We start from the raw sequence: 24,983 nt of genomic DNA on the forward strand, positions 1-24,983 counted from the left end.
CACATATATACTAGCTAGCATCTAAGATACAGGTTATTTTTTAACAGTACATCATAAGAGACTTAAGATGTACGGTTTTTTTTTTATATGCTCGTTTTAGCTGAATGATCTTTTGCTCATCAAAAGGACTTTTTCATTTCTCTTAAGCGATCTTCGATGATTATAGATACTCCGTAGTATAGATTTTTTGTATAATTTTTTTTATAATTAATCAGTTATCCGGACAAATTTACACGCATCTCAACTATAACCCTGGGAGACCATAGATCTACTGTCCACTAACAGGGCTCTCGCTTAAAGCCGGAGCAATGCTTATGTGTATATATATACAGGACGGTTCCGGAGACACTTAAAAAATATCTAAAAAAACAACCCAAAGTTTTCGATCAAATTTCGATGATTCGAGCCGCTCAATGTAATCAGAACGTGATTTTAAAGGTACCGATATATTTTTTATTGAATGGTTTCGTATCGGCTAGTATGTACTGGTCTGGTAATAAAACAGTACTCTAACTCTACAATACCGTCCCGGCCTCAATACCGTGCCTTACTAGTCAGTACCGGCAATTCAAGACAATACCGGGGGAGATGGTGTTGCCAGTATTTTGCAAAGCTGGGCCATTTTGTAAAGACGTGACTCCTCGTGATCTTTTTCCGCGCTCCGTAGCAACTCGATCATGTTTCTCTGGAACAAAATGTGACTCCTCATGTTCGTTTCCTTTCCCAAATGATTTACGGAGGGGAGAGGGGTGATGAAATAAGAGAGTCACTGGTCGACGAAATATACCGGTGTAAAACTTTAATATTGAGAGAGAGAGAGAGAGAGAGAGAGAGATGGATTGGGAAAACCAGTGGTTTTGAGCCCCCCGTTCGGGAATAATGAGCATGTAATTGGAGTTAGTTCCGGATATCTAAAAAAATATATGAAAAAAGAAGTCGAATATATAGTTGCATTGGAATGTGAATTTTTTTTTAGTATTTTATTTAGGAAATTGATATTCCCTATTATTTAAGTTGCCAAATCTAATTTTGAAGCATTCAACATTAATAGTATTTGGGTTATATCAATGAAGTTTATTTTTATAAATATACAAATAGTTTTTTTAATATATAAGTATTTATTAGTAGCGAGGAATCTGAAACGGTACCTAGTAATATACCGATACTGGTACGTACCGAACCAATAAGAAAAATGGTATCATGTCAGGTACAGTGTTTAGAATCTTGTGTCAAATATCTTGACACTAACCCGATCTGCTTAAATCGTGTCGTGTTCGAGTTGATATTATTAAGGCCCTTTTATTTTTTTAAATATGTACATAAAAATTTATACTTTTCATTAATGTTGTGCATTTCATTCAGTAAAAGAAAACTAAAGACATTTTCAATACCATCATAATCACACAAACGATAAAACCAATCAAATAATGTCATTGAAAAATGCCTTAAATCACAACTCGACATAGGTCTCAAAATAAAATAATTTTATACAATTTTAAGCTAAAATAATTAAAAAGCACCGACAACTATAGAATAAGTCCTTCTAAATTTTAAACTAAAATACTAGGCCTAAAAAATTTAAAAAAAATTAATCCAATAAGTTTAAATAAATTTTATTAATTTTGAACTCTTTAGCATGAAAAATCAAGTGATTAGAAAATTAGATATTTAATTGTTTTGATTTTGGAAAAAAAAAAAAAAAAACTCTAATGGGTACTATAATAATATGCATATCTTATCTTTCCATAATTATATTGATATTTTTCTATACACTTTAACCCAGCATGATTTGAAAAATGCAAATCTAGCTCCTACTAATTAGGAAATTCAAAAGAATCAAAACTAATCGTGTTGTGTCATGTTGTTTCGAGTTAAATGATAGACAAGAAAAATTAAACAGTTATTAGTGTACTTATCGAGTTACGCGAGTCAAATCCGTATTTGACCCATTTAATTATCGTGTTGGCGGATCGTCTCATATTCATTTTTGTGTTAAAAAGTGATCGACCCAAACCCTCTAATTTCGTATCGTGTTGGGAATTCTCACCCACCCCACCCCCTAGTTATGCTTCATGTTCTCAACAAGACTGGGATCAATTTTAGAATATTTTTTGGTCGGGACAAAGCCCAAGCTTATTTTATGGGTGAAAGTAAAGTCATCAATCCAAGAGCAAGCCCAACCCACTTAAAGAAACCAAACCCACGTGAAGGTAACAAGGGAAAAAAGGATGCCAACAGATTTCAGACTTCTCCGTCTTTTTTGACAGGAGGAAATAACTAAAGGATCTGGCTTCTCTGCATTCGACTGTAAAGAAAGGTGTAGAGTCCAATCTGAATCATTCATATTGATAATTAATAATCCAAATTTTTTAAATCTTTTACCGGTAAAAGTATATTATTACCAATAAAATATTCAAAACAAATCTGGACAATTGAAAACCACGACAAACTATGAGATTTAGGACCCTCTCTCAGGATTGTTTAAAGAACCCCAGCTCAACCCATTTGCAAGGCCATATAAAATTCGAAGTACAACCAGAACCAGGATAATGGCAGGTAAACCTAACAACTTAAGTTGTGTGGTAACCAAAGCCTATTCGAATCGAGTACTGGTTATTTAAGTCCAAAAATTCTCAAACGATCAGATTCGAACTTGGATTGTGCTGGGTTTAATTAATTAATTAATTTATTTTTAAAGGAGCATTAGAGCTACTTGATCTTTTATAATACAACTCTCGTCTCCCTTCCCCCCCTTTCTCCTCCTCTCACCTTCCACACACCGTACTCTGATCCCCACTCTGGGTTGCTTTGATAACAATCTGATTGTTGATCCGGCTTCTTTAGTAGGCCGGTAGATTAGTCTTTAGAAGGTGGCTAATCCGCTAAACGTTCATGCTGTCGCGGTTTGCATGGGCTGAACAAAATTTTCTGTATTTGCCGATTCATTATAGCTCTTCAAGTTGATGCATGGTTACGGGAGGCAGGGGCGGGGGCACATGGGTACAAGGGAGGGCGGCCGACCCCATTGGCTGCCAAATTTCTCTCGCGATAGGTATAATATTTACCCAATTTTTACTAATTTGACCCCAAATTTTCATAGGAATAGGTATAGGTATAATTTAGCTATTTTGACCCCACAAAAAATCTCTAAATTACTCCAATTTATTTTAAGTGCATAGAAATCCCAAGCGTTCTCTTCTTTTCGAGAGCTGATAGTGCTAGAAATGAGACTATCGTGTATTATTTTTCAAATATAACAAGTCTTTTGGAGCCAATTATGAGGCAAAAATGAATTATTAGTACATATAGATCTTATAATTAACCTTTTAATTTAGTTATTTTTGGGCTTGTGTGTAGAAAAAATATATTGCATCTGAATTTAATTTTTGACCCCACTAACCAAAATTCTTGACTCCGCCTCTGCTGGGAGGTCTCATTCTTATCGTTGATATTTCTTGTTTGGTTTATCTGCGGTGCTCTCCAATCTTGTCTTGTTCACATCGGGCAATAGCTCGACACATGATGCCGGGTTTTCATAGAGTTTTCTGTGCTTGGGTCGTTGGGAGCTTATTGGAGGCTGTTGGGTGTCAACTGGTTAGAGGTGTTGGTTTTTTTTTTTTTTTTTTGCTTTTTATGTTCTAGCATATGCTTTAATTTTTTCAATAACGGCTGTTTGACTTTTTTCTTTTCTTAATTCGCACTGTCAATTTCCAGGTTGTTGTTCTCTTTCTTCTTCTATAGCTCATAGCCACCATTGGCTTGAATCCATTATCAAGATCACCTCTTGAATGCGTCACAATCGCCGATGTCATTCGATCTTTCCCGGCATGTTTGTTTATATCATCAATTTCCAACTGTTTGCTTGCAGTCACCGAATTTTGTATCCCATTATTTGACCTTCTCTAGTCTAGGCTAAGATTTTAAGGCAATGAATCATCGCTACGAGAACCACAACCACAGTATGTAGCTTGTCACCCTCAGGTTGCATGAGAAACCCTAACATCTTTCAAATTTTTCATCACAATGGAGGCAATTGTTCTTATGATTGGTTTTTCATATTTTTTTTTTATGCAGTAAGATAGATGCGTGTTTTTGTTAGTACTATAATAGTACAGTAGCTGCTTACAATGAAGTTGTTTTTTTTTTAATTGTTACTTCCATTTATATTGATAAATTTCTTGTCATTCTCTCATAAAAAAAAATAGGAGCATTAGGCATCTTTAATAGCCACCAAAATGGTTCATCTTCCCTTCCATTTCCCCTTACATAATTGTTTGCAATTACCACAATCTGATTCTGTTAGACTCGTAGTAAACCAAAATGCCAAAAAAGGAACCGAAATAAAGGAAAACAAAGGAACAAAGAAAGCGGGTAATAAAAATACCTATAAAATTAAGGATCTGAAAACAACCTGACTATTTGAACAGCAAATGTAAACAACCTGACTATTTGAACAGCAAATGTGCCCAGATTATAGTATATGGGGCCCACTACGTCTCTCATACCGTGATCTGTGCACATTTACGTAGTGAACCCCACACCGTGATCTGTGTTCATATTTGTTGTGCAGTTTTAGACTTTCTGATCTGAAAAAAGTCATATTATTGAGTTCTAAATTTCCACACAGACACAGACAAATCACAAATACCATTACCTTAAAAAAGAGAACTTTTAGAGCACGTGATAATGGCCCCGTGTTACCGAGTAATTATTCAATGCTACGAGGCACCGTCACATGGTGCTTCATTCTCCTTCTCTGCCGCACATTGCAGTAGGATGCACACACTTTTTTTTGGGTTCCACCACAATGCCTCGGGGCCGCCAGTGGTGGTGCCCTTGGGCATTGAATAATTTTTTCCTCCATTCCCACGTGTTTTCACAACTTACATTACATATTTTAATTAACAAGTTAGTAAAATGAATATTAGGGCAGCACTTCAGTGGGTGCGCGTCTACCTTAGCTTGTGTCTGCCAATCCTAACAAAAATACACCCCTTAAATCACAACAAAAAAAAAACAAAAATTCACTAAAACTAAAAAACATCATTTCCTAATTTCTTTATCTTTTTCCCTTTTTTTTTCCCTGTTTTCCTCAATCCTAATAATCAGACGGTTAATAAACAAGAAGGGCACCTGATCAGACCGTTCTCATTACACGCTCCACACGTCCTGAATCCACTCTTTTCCGTGTAGCATTTATGGCTCCCGCTGCACTCGTCGCAGAGGATAAATCTGTACCCGCCGCAGACCTCGCAGACAACCCCGGGATCCGCCGCCGGCAATTTTCCGACAACCTTCTTCAGCTCGCCGACCTCGTGCAGCTGCTTGACCTCCTCGGCCCCGCCGAAATATCTCCCCCCGATAAAAACCCTAGGCAACGTAATTTTCCCCTTGACTTTATCAGCCAGGATCCCCTGCAACTCGTCCATGAATTTGTAGTCCATGGATACGTCTCGCTCGTCGATCGACACGCGGAACCCGCGCAGGATCGATCGGACGGCCTGGCAGTCCTCGAACGTCGAGCGGACGACGCGGAGGCTCGTGAAGTAGACAATTATCCGGGTCTCCGCGCCGGGGACGTAGATCGGCGGCTCGGGTTGGGTTTCTGCCGGGGCGGCATTGAGCCTGGGCGCGTTGAGGTGAGTCGACCAGGCACGGAGGAGCGAGTTGGCGAGGCGGACGCGGTGGAAGATGGAGGGTTGTTTCGGCTGCTTCGGGGGTCGGTCGTCCGCGGCGGCGCAGAGGTGCTGGATGTCTTTGAACGATGACGTGGCGAAGTGCGACGGCGAGGCGCGGGCCCGGCCCGGGGGGTTTGCCCGCTGTAGCCACATGAGGGGAGGGATTTGGGGTTTGGAGCCAGAGGTAATAGATACAGATATATGGAGAGAGAGAGAGAGAGGAGAGGAGATGAAAAGGGGGGGGTCAGGGGAGGGGGAGGGTTTGGGCGGGGGTCAGGTTTTATTGGATTGGAGGAAATGGATTTTTACTTTATTGGTGAAGGAATTGAAAAGTTGAGGAAAAGGGTGAGAATAGGGGGACCGGGGAGGTTAGGGAGGTTGTTGAGTTAGTTAGAGAGAGAGAGAGAGAGAGGGGGAGGGGGAGGGGGAGGGGGGAGGAGAGAGAGGGTGGTTAATGTTTTGCTTTAATGAAAGAGAAGAGATGAGATTAGAGGTCCTTAATGGTAGTACTGGCATTTTGCATGGACAATGGCTCTTCATCTAATCATCAGTTTATGATTCAAGCCTAATCATCTTATCCTATGTTGAAAATTGCAGCAACACTTTGAAGCTTCTTTTGGATCCACAGCTTTTATTGCCTCTTTTACTGGTGGGGGACTCTTTTAAAGTTTACGTATTAGTCACTCAATGAGAAACAACAACAATTGCAAACAAAACGAAACGAAAAAATTAATGAGATAATCGGAGAGGTGAAGCTACAAAACAAAAAGAAACTGTGAAAAGCGAGGGCAAAAGTCTCGTCCCTGGAACTGTATTAATTGTACTTGAGATTAAGAAAGAAAGATTAGCCTCTCTTTGTCTTCTTTCTTCTTCCTAAAAACCTACGAGGATAGGATCTACTTAATTAGGGACAATGAACATGTGTCAGTTTCTCTCCTTGGACCATACCCTATCTCGAACTAGTTTTCACTTTATAATCCATCTAATTGAATTTCTGACCCAAAAAAACACTTTATCATCCATCTAATTAATCGCATAAGGACATCCAAATGTTTTCCCAAGCACCAATGCCATTCCTCTTTCTATTACTAGGACAAGGACATGAGAAAGGAGGGGGGGGGGGGGGGGGGGGGGGGGGGGAAAGGGACGAAGACCAACTACTATCAAGGCCACAATCACTGCGGAAAGTAAAAAAAAAAAAAAAGGAACCCTAGGGAAAAGTGGGAACTGGACCACGTTGGCATTGGAGACAAGATATGTTGGTAAAAGGTAAAGATAAGATGATTGTTCGTATCATACGAGTGGATTCTGAAAAGTTTCATGTGTCCGGTCTGAACAGCACAGATAAATTAAGTGGAGGCGTGTGATTGTGAACCAACTCTCAAACACCACCGCATGCTTCCCATCTCAGCTTCTATTCTTCAAGAACAAACAACCCCCATTATTCTCTTCTTTAGCTGTGGACCATGAGCTTGGCCCAAGCCCGACACGCATCGGCCCAAGCCTGCTTGAACATTTCATTTGCTCAAACTCAAGATGCTCTACGTAACACTGAAGAACAGTATAACATACAAGCCTGCTTTTTCGTTACAGGTATGCCAAACAAAAGATAATGTGAACATAAAAAAAATGATCATTGCATGACATGAAAAGGAAAAAAACAACCCTAACACTGAACCTGAGATTGCAAAATTCACAAAATGATAGGAAGGGCGCACTATATAGTCAGTCACCTGGTACTCCGAATTCCAACGAGAATAGAAGCTAAATGTCAGAGCAACCAAGGGCGAAACTCCGAAAGTAACTCGAAACAGTTCAAAGATGGACAAACATAGAAAACAGATAATGCCCCCATGATGCAGATATATGCATGATACACAGATAACTAAACAATCAAACAGAGGCCACAACAACTTGGGTTATTAAGTGCTAACTCTCATATTGTGTATGTAATATGGTCATGTGCTGAAAACAACCATTGAAGACCGTGTCAATATTGCATGGTCATCCTAAAGTTTCTGGGTGATGGACATGAAAGGTATTGAGTTCACGAAGTACTAACGGAAGTAAATGGAAAGCTGAGGGATGTCAATGTCATTATCTTCATCATCCTCACAAGCCACCACAACATCAAAGTGATTCCGATATGGAGGGAGTTCCAACTTAGCTACTTCCCTAGCCAAATCCACCATCTTCTTGTCCATCCTATCTCTGTGCCGAGGGAACATGCTATTGTAAAGCAAGCAACTCCCACATGATATACTATATGCATTCAGCCCCTTGTCAGAAAGCCATTTGAGAAGTCCCCTCAAAGTAGGATCGTCTTTCACAATCCACCTGTCCCACACAGTCCAGCTCGTGTCCTGGTGCTTTATGACCTTAGGCGGGACCGGCTCTGCCATGGAGAATAGAGGGAGTGCCAGGTTGGCAAATGTGTTCCTATAGTCCTCCACTTTGTGCCTTCCTTCTAGAACCTTGTACAGCTCTAGGCAGACCAGACCTGTGGCCATTGCTGTGGAGGTTGCAATTGCAGGGATAATCCTTCCGGCAATGAGTTTGGCTCTCAGCCCGTCAACTTCAGGAATACTGTAATTTCTAGCCCTCATGTTAGCAAGCCCAGCTATTAAGTCCATATGGTAGTTCGTATCATCATCCTGCATATACACACAAAATTAGTTTTACCAATATGTACTCCCTCCTTTCCATATTCTTGGCGATTTCTTAGCTTCCATGCCCTTAAATTGAATCAACAAATAATATATTACTGTGAAAAGATCGATATCTTCCAACAATCAAACAATTTCAATCAGTTTTCGCAGACAAAGTCAAACAAAGTTTTCAAAAACAAAAGAAAAAGAATAGAATAAAACGAGTTTGTTTAGATCTCCAGAATAGTGAAAAGGAACCAAGAATAGGGGAAGGATGTAGTATTTTTCAAATGGAAAAACATATTACAGAATGAAAGATGGATAGAGAGAGAAACCTTCTCAAACTGAATTGGTTTCATCCTAAACCCAGGATGCAGACTATTCCGGCACTGTTCTAGCTTCATGATTAGTTCATCGATGACTGCTGCATCATCTATAGATGCAGTGGAAAGGCTAGTAGCCTTCTCATCGGTCACAATTTTCACATCTTTCTTGGGTTGAAATTCAGGGACTACCACCCTATCAACACCTTCAGCCAACTTGCTAGGGTTCTTGGCCCAGTCGGGAATTGGAATGCCAAATGTCTCTGCTCTTAGTATTGATCCTGCTATAATGAAATGGAGGTGGCTGAGATCAGCAGTAGAGAGTTGCAACGGCTGGGGGAAGCGCTTAGGAGCCGACCAAAATGGAGCCCCAGTACTGGTCGCAGCATCTTCAGGAAAAGTATAGATCAACTGTTTCACACGGTTGCCAAAGTAATCTTCAAACCTAGACACCAAAAAAGGGAGATAAGTGTCAGAAACAGAACATTACCCCATTGTTAGTACCCCACCGACTAGGAAAATCTCCAATATTACTACCCGTTTTAAGGGCATTTTTATAATTGGACCCATCATAATTAATATAACTGCCCTTAGTGACTTATGGTTGAACTCTGGACGAGCACAGGTAATGCAGTGGATCATGAAAATCGAAGAACAAAATAACAAGACCAGTACTGAAGGTAAGTACTTTAGACGAGCCCAGGTAATGCAGTCTTGAAATGTTTTGCATCTTTCTCTGTCAAGGCACTCCAGAACCCGTTCCAGGTTGTCTCTGGCTTGAGCATCACCAGCATTCCTCATAGCAGAGGTGTACTCAATTGGATTTGAAAGGAAAGCATTCACTTCTGCTGGGGTTTTCTCAAGCAAGCCTTCAAACTCTGATCGAGCCCATGTCAAGCAGTGGTCAATGTTGTGAGGGAAAGAGTGAACCGTGCACATAGGTGCTTGCTTCTCGGGTGGATCTCTTGAGGCACCATAGTTTTCAGTCAGGTGAGGAATTACCATCTGTGTGTTACACTTTGCACCAAGGGTTCCTGATTCAAGAAGTGGCTTCTGGAAATACAAGCATCTCTGATCAACATAAAGCCTGGCATTGACATTGTCCAGTGCATTAACAACAACACTTAGATTCTCCCAGAAGGTATCATCGAATACATTCTCGGTCTCAGTGCCCACACGGTTCTGCAGAGCCTCTATATGGAAACAAGGATTTATTGCTGAAGCAGCAGAAGCAGCAACAGTAGATTTTGCCTGCCCAATGTTCCAATCACGAAAGAGAAACTGCCTACTGAGGTTACTCTTCTCAATGATGTCATCATCAGTAATTGTCAGCTTCCCTTGGTCGCCACATGACACTCCCATCAGAACCAAATTCTTTAGAAACTCGCAGCCAAGTGCACCAGATCCTACAACAAACACTTGAGCATCCTCCAGTTTCTTCTGCAGTTTCAACCCGAAAACTGAAATCTGAGCATCATACCGGCTATTCAATGGTCTGAAATCCTCAGGTTCTAGAGGCTCCGTGGGAAGTGATTCAACTGAGTCGAAGTAAAAGAACTGTACAGACATGATGAGGTAAATAATTTAGGATCAATTCGACAAAGTATACACAAATCAGACTTGCTAACAAACATAAAAAGAAAACAAGATCTTGATGACATTAGTAACCTGATAAAGCGGATGAAATTTTCCAGAGCATGCCTTCATAACCTCCTGTCCCACTATACCACCAAACATGGCAGCCATGGGGTTCAACACTGCTCGGGCACCAAAAGCAAAGTACCGCAAAAGTTTGGGACTGATATCTTCGACTTTCCCATCTCCCAAGCCATCATTGATGCAGGTAGCCATTGATATCAGCTTCTTCGCATCCTCTTCTGAGCCAGCAACAGGGAAGCGTCCCAGTGCAGAAATAAATTTGTCGAGCGCTTGGAATGCCAAGTGCAACAGAGGTGGTCGGTCAAACTTGGAGAAATCGCTGAGAAGGAAATCGCCTGGATCCTTCAGAGCTTCTCTCAAAGGCTTAAAGTTCAATATCTTGGGCTGCTTCACCTGTGTGACAATACCACCTTTCTCATAGATACCATAGTTCGTAGTGTCCTCTTCAAGAGTGAACGAGTAAGGCCTCGCATTTTTTATCTTTCTTGGCTTTCCGTCATTGAGTTCTGTCATTCCCCTGATTTCAGAAAACATAACAAGATCCCCATCCTGGAACTCGAGCCTTTCATCATCAACACACGACACAAGTGCAGAGTCATCATTACTGACAGATGCAATGATACCTGTGTGTGGTTCCTCACCATCAACATCAAAAACAGTAAACTCAGGCCCGAAATCGCAAAATACACTTCCAAAGAGGCCTCTAACTTCAGCCTTGATGAATGCAATAGGAGGCTGGTGAACATGGCAGTAATCATTAAACTCGATGGCTTTCTCTTGGTTAATGTCAGTAAAAACCACAGCCTGCCACACCAGAAAATATATAAGGTTCACCTTTTACCTATACAAATCCGACAAGGAGCAATCTGCTCACTATATATGCACGTCCTTTCAGAAAATGTCTAACAAGAGTAACCCCCAAAATTAAAGAATAAGCTTCAATTCTAGAAGCAGTCTAAAACTACAAGCATGCAAGCCCGAAGAACTTCAGCAAAGGAAGAAAATGACAGATAGTAGATGGGTTACCATGACCTAAAGAAGATAACAGGGGGCTAAAACTCTTATAAAGTGATGCATCAAATAGCAAGAAAAAATTTCCCATAAGGAGTCATCTAGTTTGGAAAATTGAACATAAATAATAAGAACCATTAATGGCAGGACTTGGAAAGAATCCCCATGCATTTTTCTTTTTCAACCCATAGAATCACGTTAGTGGGTTTGAGTCGGTTAGACAATTTCATATTGGTTACGAAAATGGCTTAGTTTGTTAGTGAGATACAAATGTGCCAACAAATATTCGTTGAACTCCAGAATACATAGGATGCTATAAGCGAAAGATTCTATCCAACTAAAAGACATCGATCAATTCAAAACCATTTTGAGATGATGCGACTTCAAAATTGCAAAGTATCTTTCCATTTGTGCAGTGAAGACTTAAGTCACCACTTCGGGGGAAGTCAACCAAAACCATGAGTGATGAGACTGAATATTTGAAAGAATATTTAACATAGTTTTCACTATGTTCCTACAGAGTACTCCCTCCGTCCCATTTTGTTTGTCCATTATTCCTTTTGTCTCTTTTGTGTCTATTGCCTATATCTTTCAATGTGGATCTTGAAAAATATGCAATATGGATCTTATTTTATAGATTTTAATTTGAGACAAAAGGAATAATGGAAAAATAAAATGGGACAGAGGGAGTAATTACTAATTAGACGCCTCATTAAACATGAATAGAAGAGCCATTTTGGTTGCCCAAGCAGTGAAATCAATATAACAAGGCAGACAGCCTTCCAGAAACATGGAGGTTTCAATAAGTATGAGAAAACAGGGCCAAACAGAACATTGAAAAGGAGTATTCAGACACTGCTTTTATACTGCACATAACAGAAGAATTCAAGATTAAGAACATAACAGAAGAATTCTTTGCTTTGATTTGTGCAAAAGGGCCTTTTTCTTTTGTTCCTGGCTGGGCTTGTTCAGTACCTAGCCAGGCCTTGTACATGCAGTTCATAAGCAACTCAATGGCTAACAAGATTTTTAACAGTGAACCAAATTTCTATACTACATATTACTGAAACTAAAGGAACATAATTAATCTACATTTTAATGAATCAGTGAGGTAGAATACAGAGTAAATTGGGGTACCTGGAAATCAGAAAGTTTATCTTTCGTCAATTCCGTGGTTAAAGTAGAAACGACCACAGCGTTGTTAAGGTCCTGCAACTTTTGAACAGATGCAAGAGCTCTGTTCTTACCAACATCATTCTCCGAAAAAATGAAATTGCTGGACAAATCCCACAACTCCACTGTTCCCTCATCATGCAATGTGACAGACTTGACACCAGCAAGTACAAGGTTCTTCGCTGCAAGGGGAATACAATGATATTGCACAAGATCACAAACTCAAATCCATGGTCTTTTAACATACTAACAATTCTTTCCAAGGAACCATATCCCCATCATAGGTTGTGAAGAATAATAATTAGCATGTGCGGAAACTATACAATACAAAAGTAGATCCCCGAAGGACAGGCAACAAGATAGAACAGAAACAATCCACTATTTTACGACGGTAGTGAAGAAATAGACCATAATAAACTTACATGGGAGAACAAAGTAAATACGATGCATAAATACACAAGTGATATTCCATCTTCAATATTTTTTTCATTAAGTGTACTTACTACCGACCAACCAGTCACCTTTCCTTCTTACTTCCCTCACTCTAAGGTTAGCTTGACTTCCTTTACTATCTAGTTTATGTGACTTGCCTTATTGATTAGGGAGTCGTTATAACAGAGACCTCCTAAAGAAAAGAGTGATTGTCCACTCTACATGATTCAATGATGATTACCCCTATCTACATCTGGGGGGTGCCACAGAACTAGTGTAATCACCACAAGATTGACAGGCATAACACAATTACTAAAGGAAGCAACAAAAGGCACACCAATTCCGGCAACTATACAACAAAGACCAAGGAACTCTGTGAGCAAGAAAGAAAGAACAAAAACTAGTTAAACAACCAAGCAAGCAATCCAACAATATAACAAAAATAGAGCTAAATAACATCCAATAACAATTTGTATATCATGCACAAGTTTGGAATTCCAACTCAGCACTATCAAACTATTAGGGGTGCAAACGAGCCGAACGGAGCCGAGTTTCGTAGTGTTTGAGCTCGGCTTGTTTACTTAACGAGCCTAAAACTTGAGCTCGGCTCATTTGTAAACGAGCCTAGCTAATTTACTTAACGAGCCTATGTAAACGAGATGAGCTTTTGAGTGTCGAGCTCAGCTTGTTTAGTAAACGAGCCTAAAACTCGAGCTCGAGCTAGATTACTAAACGAGGCAAGCTGAGCCACGAGCTGCTAGTGAGCAGCTCAGCATGTGTGGGATCAGTACCGGAATTAGTGCAACTGCGGTATCACGTAAACCTTTCTACGATCAGCATCACAACATTCACCACACCACAAAACTACAATAACATCAGTAATAAATAATCTGAAACCTGCTGTTAAATTAACGGAGAGACGTACCGATTTCAGCTCCGAGGCCTTGCATCCCAGAGATTAGTACATTAGAGGCGAACAGCCGCCGCATCGTCTCGCGTCCGTACACCGCCAGCTGACGGCTGTGCAGATCCTCGTCGATCTCCTGCATATTTCCGTTTCCCAACGCCATATCCAAAACACCTCTACGGTCAATCCTCTCGCTTCTAATACTATCCCCGACGCTGTTTATGTCCTCCGTCGAGCAATCGATCCGATGCTTCTTGACAAGGCCCTCGCTATCACTGGAATCGATTTCTGTTACTACTTCTTCTTTACTACTAATTCTCTTTTTAGGAAGCATAAAGTGCAACAACTTCCTGAAAGCGGTCAAACAGAGAAATATAAACGGAAACCTAAGATTAACCAGAGACATGATTCGGCTATTACGATTGAAACGCTTGTTGTACAACAATCCGAGAACGATCGGTGCTGCTGCCACGAGCATGAGCCTCGTTGACAGTTTCATTTACGAAAATCGAATAGAGAGAAAAGGAGATTATTCTAGAGAGAGAGAGAGAGAGAGAGGGACGTACCGATTGGAGCAGCGGTGCGGGGATTGATGCGATGAGAGAGAGTGAGGAGAGGGGGGCGGAGTGGTGAGCTGTTGGTTTTGGCATCGGGCGAGTGGTGGTGGTTGGTTAGGCTGGGGGAGAAGTGTGGAGATGCGGAGGGAGAGAGAGAGTGAGGGGGGGCAAGGGGTATTTATGGGCTTGGGTTTTACGTATTTGGGTTTTTGTTGGGCTGAAAGGGGAGATGGAAGTCGGTCGAAGGCTGATGAGAGGTGACCGTTCAACCGAAACCGATGAGAAGAGTCAACACGGCAAGGCAGGCTAAACGACATCGTAGGACCTGTAGAAGTCATTTGTCTAGTGACTGCGTCAGAAATAACGAGTAGCGGGCACATTGAAAACACAAACTCAAGGGAGGGAAAATCTATAACAATTGATACCGCAATTTAAACTTTTTTCGCAAGAGCATCCACACCACGCTAGCTATTTCTCACTTAAAATTATACTGTAGTAACGAGCTAAATGTGTAAAATGAGCTCACATCAGCCTCTTTAGTGGTGGAGATCACTTGCCAAAATTTAGATTTTGTAACGGTGTTTCTTTATCTCAAGCGAGCCCCGTTCACCAATTAAGGAATATTTTATTAATTTTCAATCCGGTACTTTGTCTCTTCCAACCCTTTTTTCTTTCTAAATTGAATTTTACGAATTTTAAAACAGCTCTTACCGATATCGAATTGAGCTAATTTTTTTCAAAAATTTATAAAAAAAAATAAAATTAAGAATGATTTGCAGTTTGAATCATCTTTATAAAACTCGTAGTGGGCTCCGAAAAAAACATCAATTTATTGCCTATTTGTAGTACCCCAAACAAGGCTCTTGGCAAGAAATATTTAATTGAGTAGAGAATAAGAGTAAACAATATTTTTAATAGAATGGCTTTCATATAGAGAGTGTGATATAATAGACATTTTAAAAGTGAGTAACTAAAGTAATAAAGCGAGTTTTTAAGGCATAATTTGGTCCAAAATCCAAAAAGCCTGATGTAGCTTTTTAAACTAAAGCAATTTGGTCCAAAATCCAAAGGCGTAATTTGCATCTACATCTCCGTCTCTACTCCCTCTTATAAACTAAAGTAGCAAGCCAACCCTCCAAAAAAAACCCCAAACCCGTGTTATCAGCCTCTTAGAAAATAGCCTCAGGGAGTAGCAAGAGATACAGTTCCTCGTGTATTTCAACGAGGAACTATTCACTCGCGTTAGTGAGAGATCCATTTCTTTCTATCAGAGTACCTCAACGAGGCCAAGGAATTTAGAGCAGCTCGGACGAGGAAGAAAGGGGGCCGAATAGAGGAAGAGCAGGATGGGGAAGAAGCAGAGGGGACAACTTACCAAGAGACTTTGGGATTTTGTAGAGAAAGTGACGTCCATAGAAGTTCCGAACCCAAACAAAACCTCTATACTCTGTAGGCATGTAGAGAGGAAAGTAAGAGAGAGAAGGTTTTTCTTTTTCTTTTTTTAATTTGGGAATTGAGCTTGGTTTGCTGCTTTGCTTTTTATTTTTTTAGAATAAAAAATGATAGTTTTAATGGGATAGTGTTAATATAGAGAGTCTGATACAGTAGACATTTTAAAAGTGGATAGCTAAAGTAATAAAGTAGCTTTTAAAGGTGTAAATTGATCCGAAATATAGAGAAGCTGATGCGGATTACTGTAAGAACACTAGCAAAAAATAATACATTCATCAAACCCCAATCAGAGAGTTGATAAACCATATGTCAAAAATACTAGCAAAACCAAAACTATTACTATATGAATGATCAAAACTACCATAGTCATGTTATGGAAGCTTTTCATAATAGCTTCATTAAATCATTCCATCCTTAAATAAAATTAGTCAATAAATAGTGCTAAACATGACGTATTCGTAATGAAACGTGTAAGGTTTTAGGTAATTGATCCCCTTATCATTAAATCATTCCATCCCTAAATATTTGCAAATACATAACATAGTAGTCTGTAAATATGTTCTTGTTTGATCTTTCGTCAGTCTAATAATTAGGAATTGAATGTCTTGTCCATTGGTGGTGGTCCAATTTGATTTACGGATTCTCCGATTACAAAGCAAATTTCGTTTTTGTTCTGGGGACCAAAATAAAGTCAACAAAAGAAGACAATAAACAAACGCTTTGCATCCCGTAGTGGTTGCAAATTTCGTTTCTTGTGCCTTGTGGGATAGTAATAATCAGGAATGACAATTTGCCTGTACCGGTTTATGAACATTCGTCGCTGTGTAGACAATCGCTTATGTGCTTTAGGCTCCGTTCCGGAACGTAAAATAAGTATTTATTTTTTTAAGAAGGCAGTTTCAACATCAAAAATAATGTATTTATGCAAATAATTTTCCTACCAATATGGATCTTGTTTAATAGATCTCATCAAGATCTTTAATACAGTGCAAAAAAAATTAAAAAATTATTTTTCATTTACATTATTTTTAAGTTTGAAAATGTGAAATAAGCTGCTTATTTTTTAAGAAGGTTTCTGGAACGGAGCCTTAGTAGTCTTTCCGAGGTTGTTTATTAGGTTGAGTCGAATGCATGTCCCTCAGTGTATCATATCTCTGTAATTCGATTGTCGGACCTTTTTTTATATCAAAATAACAGCTATATTCTTCTTTAAGAAAAAACAACACAAACAAATGCTTTGCAAAATGTTTGTTTTACACGTCTGCCTTAGCGCAACACTTGTTCAAACTTCAAAGCTAGTCACCTAATTTGTGTGCGAGAGCGTGAGCGTGAAAACGTCTTTTAAGCACATCTTAGAATAATAAACTTCACAAGTCAAGATTGAAATGCGAGTATAATGCAAGAATTGAGGGCGAAAGCGTAGTTCATTTTGAAGCTAGGATAATGTGATGTGACTGAGACTGAGGTTCAAAGTTCATCAGTTGAAGGGCAATCCAGCGAAGAAGGATGTAAGAATGATTTGGGCCGTGATATCCCAGCTTATGTTAGCTCATTGGCAATCCAATTGAAAGTGATGGCCCAATACCTTATCGAGTTAACTTGGCATGGCTCATAACTGTCAAACTATCCGGCCCGATTGTTTGAAGTCTTCGGAGGCCATGTGTCTCACGCTACTATTCTCAATCTTCGTACTGTGCTCGTTGTCTCAACCATTGCGAGACACGAATTGTAGTTACTTGAGATGAGCTCAAAGACGTCCTCACACTCGCACTCCTGCACCTGTTCACGCACGTGTATTATGTGACTTCGAGTTAAACAATCCAACCCCATGGATCATTATTTCTTATTCTCGAGTTTAATTTGTTGTATCTACTCAAGTTAATATGTTTTTCTTATAAATTTTTTTTTCTAACGCCATAGGTTTTCGAACGTAATACATTGGAATCGTGCTAAGACAGTCTGCATCGTGATGTGAAACTTCATGTGTGACTGAGATCCTCAGCAGCTTCGTCTATCACAAAAAACAAAGGATTGGAAATTGGTTGATAAGACGTGGTTCTTCCAATGCCAAATTGACATCTGCTTAAAATCATACTAACATTTTGCTCGTTCGATTGACATCTGCTTAAAATCATACTAACGTTTTGCCCATTCGATATACGAAGACGGCAAAAAACCATCTGTGGGAACTTTTTTTCTGTTGTTGGTGAATCGGTGCGTATGGCTCTTGGAATTTACTTTCTTTTCTCACAAAAAAATAAGTAAATTTCACAACATAAAAAAAAAACAAAGAAATGAAGAAAAGAGATGATTTCAAGGAGTATTTGTTATGTTATTAATTGAACTTAACTTCTTTTTAAACGAAATATAATATATATATATATATATATATATATATATATATATATATATTGTAAAAAAATATAGAATAATAAATAAAAAGATGAAAAAAATTGAGAAAATTCGATGTTGGAGAGAGAGACATGGAGATAGCTTCGTTTTATCCTAGGTAACTACATTCTTATAGTATAATTAGTATATATAAATAGATAGATAAAAGTCAAATATTACTTGATTTTCATTATTCCGTTTTACTATGTGTCTTTTTTACTATGTGTCTGTCTTTGTCTCTTCCTTGAATTCTCTTTTCCCCTTACTGGTACATGTATATATCACAGGCAAAAATAGATGTTTCTAAACATCCAACCGATGGGTATCTTTCAAATGTGGTTGCGTTCCCTTAGAAGCTGTTGAATGGTGATGTCTCAACTTATAATTCCTGTTTAACACAGCGAGAAGTTTATGGGTGTTGGCCGCCACGTACCACACACGGCATCCGTCGGCGATTCCAACCATTTAAACGAGTTGTAGATTGTCTAAAACACGTTTGGAGTCTTTGGACAGCTGAGATCGCCGACGGATACCGCCACGTGATACCCGCTCGGCACCCAAAAATTTCTCACAATACAGTAGTTTAAAAAAACTCTATCACTTAAATGTTTAGCGTTGAACAATTGAATGGTCAAATAATCTTTGCATTCATCCCATTTTCAATGGTCACGTGAAGTGCACTATTATTGGAAAAGGGTCTCAGCCACCCCACCACCTAAACCTACACGAACATTGATACATGCACTTATATATAATGACTAAATAAATACACTAGAATGCTGTTATATAATCATACTATTGTACAATTGTATAAGTTTCCACTTTTGGAAGATAAAAAAAAAAGGTGCAATTGTTAGTGCAAGTCTTCGTGCCTATATTTCTCAATGATAATTGGAAAACGCCTACAAGCAGCTAAAACATATAACTTAAAAAGCCAATCAAACACAAAAATTAAGTTACCAAATAAGGTCTAAATGGTCACGCTCAATGGGAGTTGCTATGCTGGTCGCTCCCTCCCACCCTTCTTTCTGATCAAAAAAAAAAAAGGGCCTAAATTGAGTATCATCAATCGGTAGGGTCGCTAGTATAACTTGCATAAAAGGGTGCACTCGAATTCTTTGTAGTAGTACGTATTCCCTATTTTTCCCTCAAGTTCCATCTTGTTGGTTTCTCTTACATCCAAATATTAGTCATACTAAGCTTTCATGGCTTTTGGGTCACAATCAGTTTGAAAAAGACCCAACATCAAACATAAAAACCCTACACTAGTAATGTTTACGCATGAATGGTAGGTAAGGGTAATAAACAGATCCATGACATGTATACTGCTTATAAAGACAAAAATGAATTCAAATCTTTTTGAACAACATGTTCCGATGGATTTTTGGCCGTTAGATCAAGTGAAATTTTTTTATTTCGTAATTTTTTTTTTGCCAAAAATACACAAGTGCACGATTTCAAACCCAAACCCACGGAAACAAAATCGTTTATGGTTTGGAAAAAAGACATCAGTTTCAGTTCAGATACCCATCGAATCGGTCGAGATTGCCATCTTGACACCACTAAACGAAATTTTGCTCCAAGACTAGCTCCTCCAATTCTGTAACTTATTATCACACCTTTGACCTGTAGATATTCTAGATTTATGCCCTATAATACGCAGTAAAATCAAGTTTTTTGTCTGTCCATTTCTGCTTCATTTATTTTTCAACTCATCGTTCATTACTTGAATTGATTGCATTACAGGACATTATACAGTACTCTACGGTTTACGATCCTTTTAAAATACTCTACTTTTTAATCCAATACTGGAATTTATTTTATTTTATTTTATAGTAATAAAATCACCAATGGGACCTCGATTGCATGACATCTCTTTATTTAGCATTATCACAGTAATCATTATTATCGAATGATTAGAGCTAGATCCAAGCCTAGATATAATATTCCGGTAATAGGATATACGATCTAGATATATCTGGGGTTTCATCCCCCAAGATTTTCTTTTTGGTAATGCAGGGTGTCTCGGGCCAGTTTGTGCACACATCAAACTAATTTCTTTAAACGCTTTCACAACTGTTTCACATGCTTACGCATGAGGTGAGGTGACCCAAAGAATTATTGGCAAGAAAAATCGAACCTGAGATCAATCTTAGGATGAAGCAAATACCTAAATCTCAAGTCAAGACCATTAGACTAACCACTTGGAAACTATTCCGCAAGATTATTTGCGATAAATATTTGACTATAAAGGCAAGAAAATGTGGTGGGACATATATAGTTGGCTATAAAAAAAAAAACCCCCAAAGGCTGCTTTCCTAATAAGATAAGGCGCGAATACACTGCCCTAATGGAAAAAATAATAATTCACTGGTGAGGTGGTCAAATTACTTTGTCTTCATTTTATTCTTAAGATTTATTTTAATGAAATTGATGCGCCTTTTTTTATTACTTTAAATAAAGAATGGAAGAAAGACAAGAGATCTATTGCATGAAACCCAACGTCCCCTTACGCTACTCTTTGATAAATTTTTTTTTTTAATTTGTGTATTATTTTGTTGAGAGAACATGAATCAAAGAAACATGAATTTGTTGTTTTTTTTCTTCTTCTTTAAGAATCGGCTGATTCATAAGAGTCATCCAAAATTAAGTCCGAATATTATTCGTCAAGTTTTGATCGAGAAATGAACCAAAGGGGTTGGGCAGGTAGTTTTGGCCTCCGACTGATGGATTTGTTCATTTCTACGGTTTTAAGTTTGAATTTCATTTTCAGCAACTCGTGAGACCACCTTACCTCGCATGTTAGTGTGGAAAGGGTTGTAAGATTTAATTCGAGATATGCGTAAACTGGCCCAGGACACCTCGCATTTTTAAAAATTGTTTTTAATCAAATAGGAAAATAGAAACGATGGCATAAAGCTAAGAGCACCAGAATGAGTGTTTTTTCTTTTCCCTTTTTTTCTAAACAGAGAATGAGTGCCTAGTCATCTTCCCCTCTCTTTTTTTTTCTTTTTCTTTAATCAATGGGTGAACGAATAGTCTACAGTCTACACATCCATTTTTAAGGCTGTATGGGCAATGTATCTGTTGCCATCAGAACTCTCCTTATCACCATAATATATAAACCTGAAGTGGTTTTGCAAGTATTAGAAAGTTAATAAATGTTTGTCTCCCATAAAATCGTATGTTGGAATCTCACGGAGGCCACACTCAGAACCATGGAGCAATGTAAAATTTTGCCATGTCGGTAACTTTAAGACCACAGAATAGGTAAACATTGCGAAAACTGGCCCGAAGATATATGGGTTGTGTGGGTGACCAAATTCAATGATTTTGATTTATAGTGAAGGGGGATGGTAAGTGCATGCACACCCCACGTTTGATGTCCCGCATTCTAGATGGCCAAGAATTTAGTCAAAGGCGACAGAAACGGAAGCAGCCATTACTGTCATTTACCACTAGCTAGCTAACTAGTACTCGTGGTCGTGGTCTGGTCGTCGATTCGATCGTGCCTGGTTAAAATATGAATGAGACGCAGCAGAAGGTAAAATACAAAATGTGGAGGGGAGAGGGCTCGCGCCTAGGTTACTACTCGATCGGCTGTACCCTCGTATTCCCTTTTTGTTGCCTCGCAAATTTCATCACTCTTTCACCTGGAGAGACAGAGAGAGAGAGAGAGAGAGAGTGAGTGAGTGTGTGTTTAATCAGAGGCTCGTACACTTGGGGAGAGAGGGAGAGAGCGTTTAATGAGAATCACGGAAGATGGGAGGCCTCTGGCCCCATACTCTCGGTCAACTGAATTAGGACCGACTGAAATATGGAATCCCACTGCCACAAAGCAATTTGGTACGGCGGGGCCGACCCCACTGCGGGGCTCTTTGACTAAATAAGCTGGTACAATTCACAATCGAAAAGTTTATGATTCCCGATCCCAAAATTCCGATCGGATTCTGACGCTTCATCGGGCACACTTCGGTCACCGGAGGGACGATCCAAGCCGTCCAAAAATTCTAAAAAATAAAACCGGGTGGGCTCGCGTGAGAATCAACGGCATCCGATATGTGTAGGTGTTCGATCCAAATACTTCATGTTTTTGTATATATATGTTACAAAAACATGTAGTGTTTGGATTGAACACTTACTCACATCGGATGCCGTTGATTCTTGCTTGCGCTCACTCAGTTTTATTTTTTAGAATTTTTGGACAGCTCGGATCGGCCTTCCGGTGGCCGGAGTGTGCCCGACGGGACATCGGGATCCTATCGAGATCCCTTTTGGTCGGGCACTGTAGCACCCTCATTCACAATTTTTTTTTGAATAAAGACGAAAAAATTGGCTTATTGATTTTTTTCGTCTTTATTCAAAAAAAATTGGATTTGGGTAAAAAAATTTTACTTTTTAGATTCCTCTTGACGTGAGGATGCAATAATTTCCGAAAAAACGACAATAAGCCAAGTGATACGAAAAAAATTTGAATAAGGACAAAAAATAAGCCAAAGTGGCTTATTTGTCCGAACGTCTAAGCTTAAAAGTGTTCACTTCAAATTTCCGTTTGACAAAAAAAAAAAAAAACGTTCACTTCGCTAACGATTGCTCTTCGACTTGTTGAGGAGAATAGAAAGCCCATAATGTATTCTCCATATGGAGAGCTCAAAAAAATTACTACTACCATGTCTTAGATGTCTACAACGGAAAATTGTTGCTTACTGCATTGTTTGCCTCCACGAAAACGACGACCATGGTACACTGACCTAATCCCTCCCTCGTGTGTAATTGGAGCAGAGGCCCCCCCCCCCCCCAGGGTGAATAGTATAAGTATAGACATATCACGTAGCACGGGGCCACCACGTGAATTCTTCTTCTACCACTCTCTCTCTCTCTCTCTCTCCGGATTCTCCCTCACAAGTCACGACTGACTCTCTCTCTTAAAAGAGTGAGCAAGAGACCCATTCATTCTCTTCCAATATAACATTTCTTTTTAACGTCCCATATTCTCTCTCTCTCTCTCTCTCTCTTCCCCCCAAACGCTCCCCTTCTCAACAAAGAAAGCGTAAACGACGTACCAAATTACCCATAGACCAGAAATCCAAAGTAACACACCAAATCTTCCCTTTCCCGAGGAAAAATCCGAAACAGAAGGATATATACAACCCACAATTGGATCAACAATTCTATTGAATCCAGTAAGAGGCTGTTGAATTTCATGTTCTAATAAGAGGGTTGAAAATCGATGGATTCGGCAACCGGAGCCGGAGCGCCCGACCCGAACGAGGGCGAGGGTCCCTCATCGACCGCTCCAGGCGGCGGAGAATCGGCGGAGGCCGGGTCAACTGCGGCGGCGGCGCCGCCGAGCCGGTACGAGTCGCAAAAGCGACGAGACTGGAACACGTTCTTGCAGTACCTGAAGAACCACAAGCCGCCGCTGACGCTGGCTCGGTGCAGCGGCGCGCACGTGATCGAGTTCCTCAAGTACCTCGACCAGTTCGGCAAGACGAAGGTGCACGCGACGGGCTGCCCGCACTTCGGGCAACCGAACCCGCCCGCCCCGTGCGCGTGCCCGATGAAGCAGGCGTGGGGGAGCCTCGACGCGCTCATTGGGCGGCTGCGAGCCGCGTACGAGGAGAACGGGGGGCAGCCTGAGTCGAACCCGTTCGGGGCGAGGGCGGTTAGGATTTACTTGAGGGAAGTTCGCGAAGGTCAGGCCAAGGCTAGAGGGATACCGTACGAGAAGAAGAAGCGGAAAAGAGCAACGGCGGCGGCGGAAAATGTGTCGGTGGGCGGTAGTAGTAGCGGTGGTGGTGGTGAAGGGAGTAGTGGTGGTGGTTCTGATGTGGCGGCTACTGTTGATCCTTCAAGTAACAAGTAAAACAGTATAGTTTTCACTTCTCTTGAATTAATGATTTCCACTGTTTATTTCTATTTTTTTATCGGCGAAAATCATTATTGTTATAATAGTTAGATTAGTATTTTAAAAAAAGAGTTTCGAAAGTTTTGACAAGAGCATATCGATCCTTGCTTAATTAGCCCGGTGGCAAGCACGTGTAGTGTCATGTCTTACCCAGCCCCGGCAACATGTAATTGTCTAGCCATGCCATGACGTGTACCGTCATGTCTTTTCTAGCCCGGTAACAAGCACATGTCATTCCATACCTTGCCTACAAGACGTGTGCTAGCATGAGGCATCAAAGCCAAACACTGAAAGCACGAGTAGTAGCTTCCCTTGAATTGTCCGACGGCAAGCAATCGACTTGAACTCTTAACCGCCTTTCTCCGGCACATAAGTGAACTCTTCATGCCGTTGAGCTAAAGGCTTCTTAGCTTATTTCCGTTTCGTTTTTCACTAGAAGAATATCGTTTCAAATTGTGATTACAAATTAAGAGTCATTATATCGTAGTAGTAGTACTACTTGTAATTGGATAGTCCAATGAGCGAAATCTAGTTAGAATTCTCTCTCTCTCTCTCTCTCTCTCTGAATTGTAGAACAGGATTGTTCCATTGTCTCCCATGTGAACAGATTTGAGCTATTTTCGAGTCATTGTAGAAAGAAATCTCTACCATGTGTTTATTCTTTTTGTTCTTGGTCAGCTTGTTTGGGCAAGCAACTCACCAGAAAACCTATCCCCACTGGTATTTCTGAAAGCTAGGCTGCAACACATCGTCTTATTCCCTAAATTGAGACCTATTTAGTCCAGCATCATCTATCGCTGCTAATCAGGCTCCATTTCTCTACAAAGGTTTGAAACCCAAACCA

The 24,983-nt window shown here is 39.9% G+C and overlaps 3 protein-coding genes across 4 annotated transcripts; 1 reads left to right on the forward strand and 2 right to left on the reverse strand.

Annotated features, from left to right (window-relative positions):
* Nucleotides 1-4,844: 4,844 nt before the first annotated feature.
* On the reverse strand, nt 4,845-6,034 carry LOC131322264 (uncharacterized protein At3g28850-like). Its single transcript, XM_058353517.1, has one exon. It carries the CDS (start codon nt 5,829-5,831, stop codon nt 5,106-5,108), a length of 726 nt encoding a protein of 241 aa, XP_058209500.1. The 5' UTR covers nt 5,832-6,034; the 3' UTR covers nt 4,845-5,105.
* A 1,530-nt stretch (nt 6,035-7,564) lies between these two features.
* On the reverse strand, nt 7,565-14,707 carry LOC131315630 (ubiquitin-activating enzyme E1 1-like). 2 transcript variants are annotated; one of them, XM_058344811.1, is made up of 8 exons: nt 14,453-14,514; nt 14,398-14,413; nt 13,850-14,181; nt 12,457-12,674; nt 10,318-11,112; nt 9,338-10,206; nt 8,662-9,094; nt 7,565-8,332 (listed from the first exon to the last, which is right to left on the reverse strand). In XM_058344811.1, the coding sequence occupies exons 3-8, from the start codon at nt 14,163-14,165 to the stop codon at nt 7,736-7,738; spliced, it is 3,228 nt and encodes a 1,075-aa protein (XP_058200794.1). In that variant the 5' UTR covers nt 14,166-14,181; nt 14,398-14,413; nt 14,453-14,514; the 3' UTR covers nt 7,565-7,735. The 2 variants fall into 2 exon arrangements, with proteins under 2 accessions (XP_058200794.1, XP_058200785.1); XM_058344802.1 differs by having other exon boundaries at nt 14,398-14,707.
* An 8,403-nt stretch (nt 14,708-23,110) lies between these two features.
* LOC131335936 (protein LIGHT-DEPENDENT SHORT HYPOCOTYLS 5-like) lies at nt 23,111-24,780 on the forward strand. Its single transcript, XM_058371503.1, has one exon. The coding sequence runs from the start codon at nt 23,462-23,464 to the stop codon at nt 24,095-24,097; it is 636 nt and encodes a 211-aa protein (XP_058227486.1). The 5' UTR covers nt 23,111-23,461; the 3' UTR covers nt 24,098-24,780.
* The last annotated feature ends 203 nt before the right edge of the window (nt 24,781-24,983 follow it).

The sequence above is a fragment of the Rhododendron vialii genome, chromosome 1a (genome assembly GCF_030253575.1).
Source record: "Rhododendron vialii isolate Sample 1 chromosome 1a, ASM3025357v1".
Taxonomy (NCBI): Eukaryota; Viridiplantae; Streptophyta; class Magnoliopsida; order Ericales; family Ericaceae; genus Rhododendron; species Rhododendron vialii.

Bases quoted from the DNA above. Each gene is read 5' to 3' on its own strand.
- LOC131315630 (XM_058344802.1), bottom strand. From the start codon at position 14,705: ATGTCGTTTAGCCTGCCTTGCCGTGTTGACTCTTCTCATCGGTTTCGG. The intron at 10,207-10,317 runs GTTACTAATGTC...ATGTCTGTACAG, and splicing joins AATTTCATCCGCTTTATCAG to TTCTTTTACTTCGACTCAGT. The intron at 8,333-8,661 runs GTTTCTCTCTCT...GTGTATATGCAG, and splicing joins AACCAATTCAGTTTGAGAAG to GATGATGATACGAACTACCA.
- LOC131322264 (XM_058353517.1), bottom strand. From the start codon at position 5,831: ATGTGGCTACAGCGGGCAAACCCCCCGGGCCGGGCCCGCGCCTCGCCG.
- LOC131335936 (XM_058371503.1), top strand. From the start codon at position 23,462: ATGGATTCGGCAACCGGAGCCGGAGCGCCCGACCCGAACGAGGGCGAG.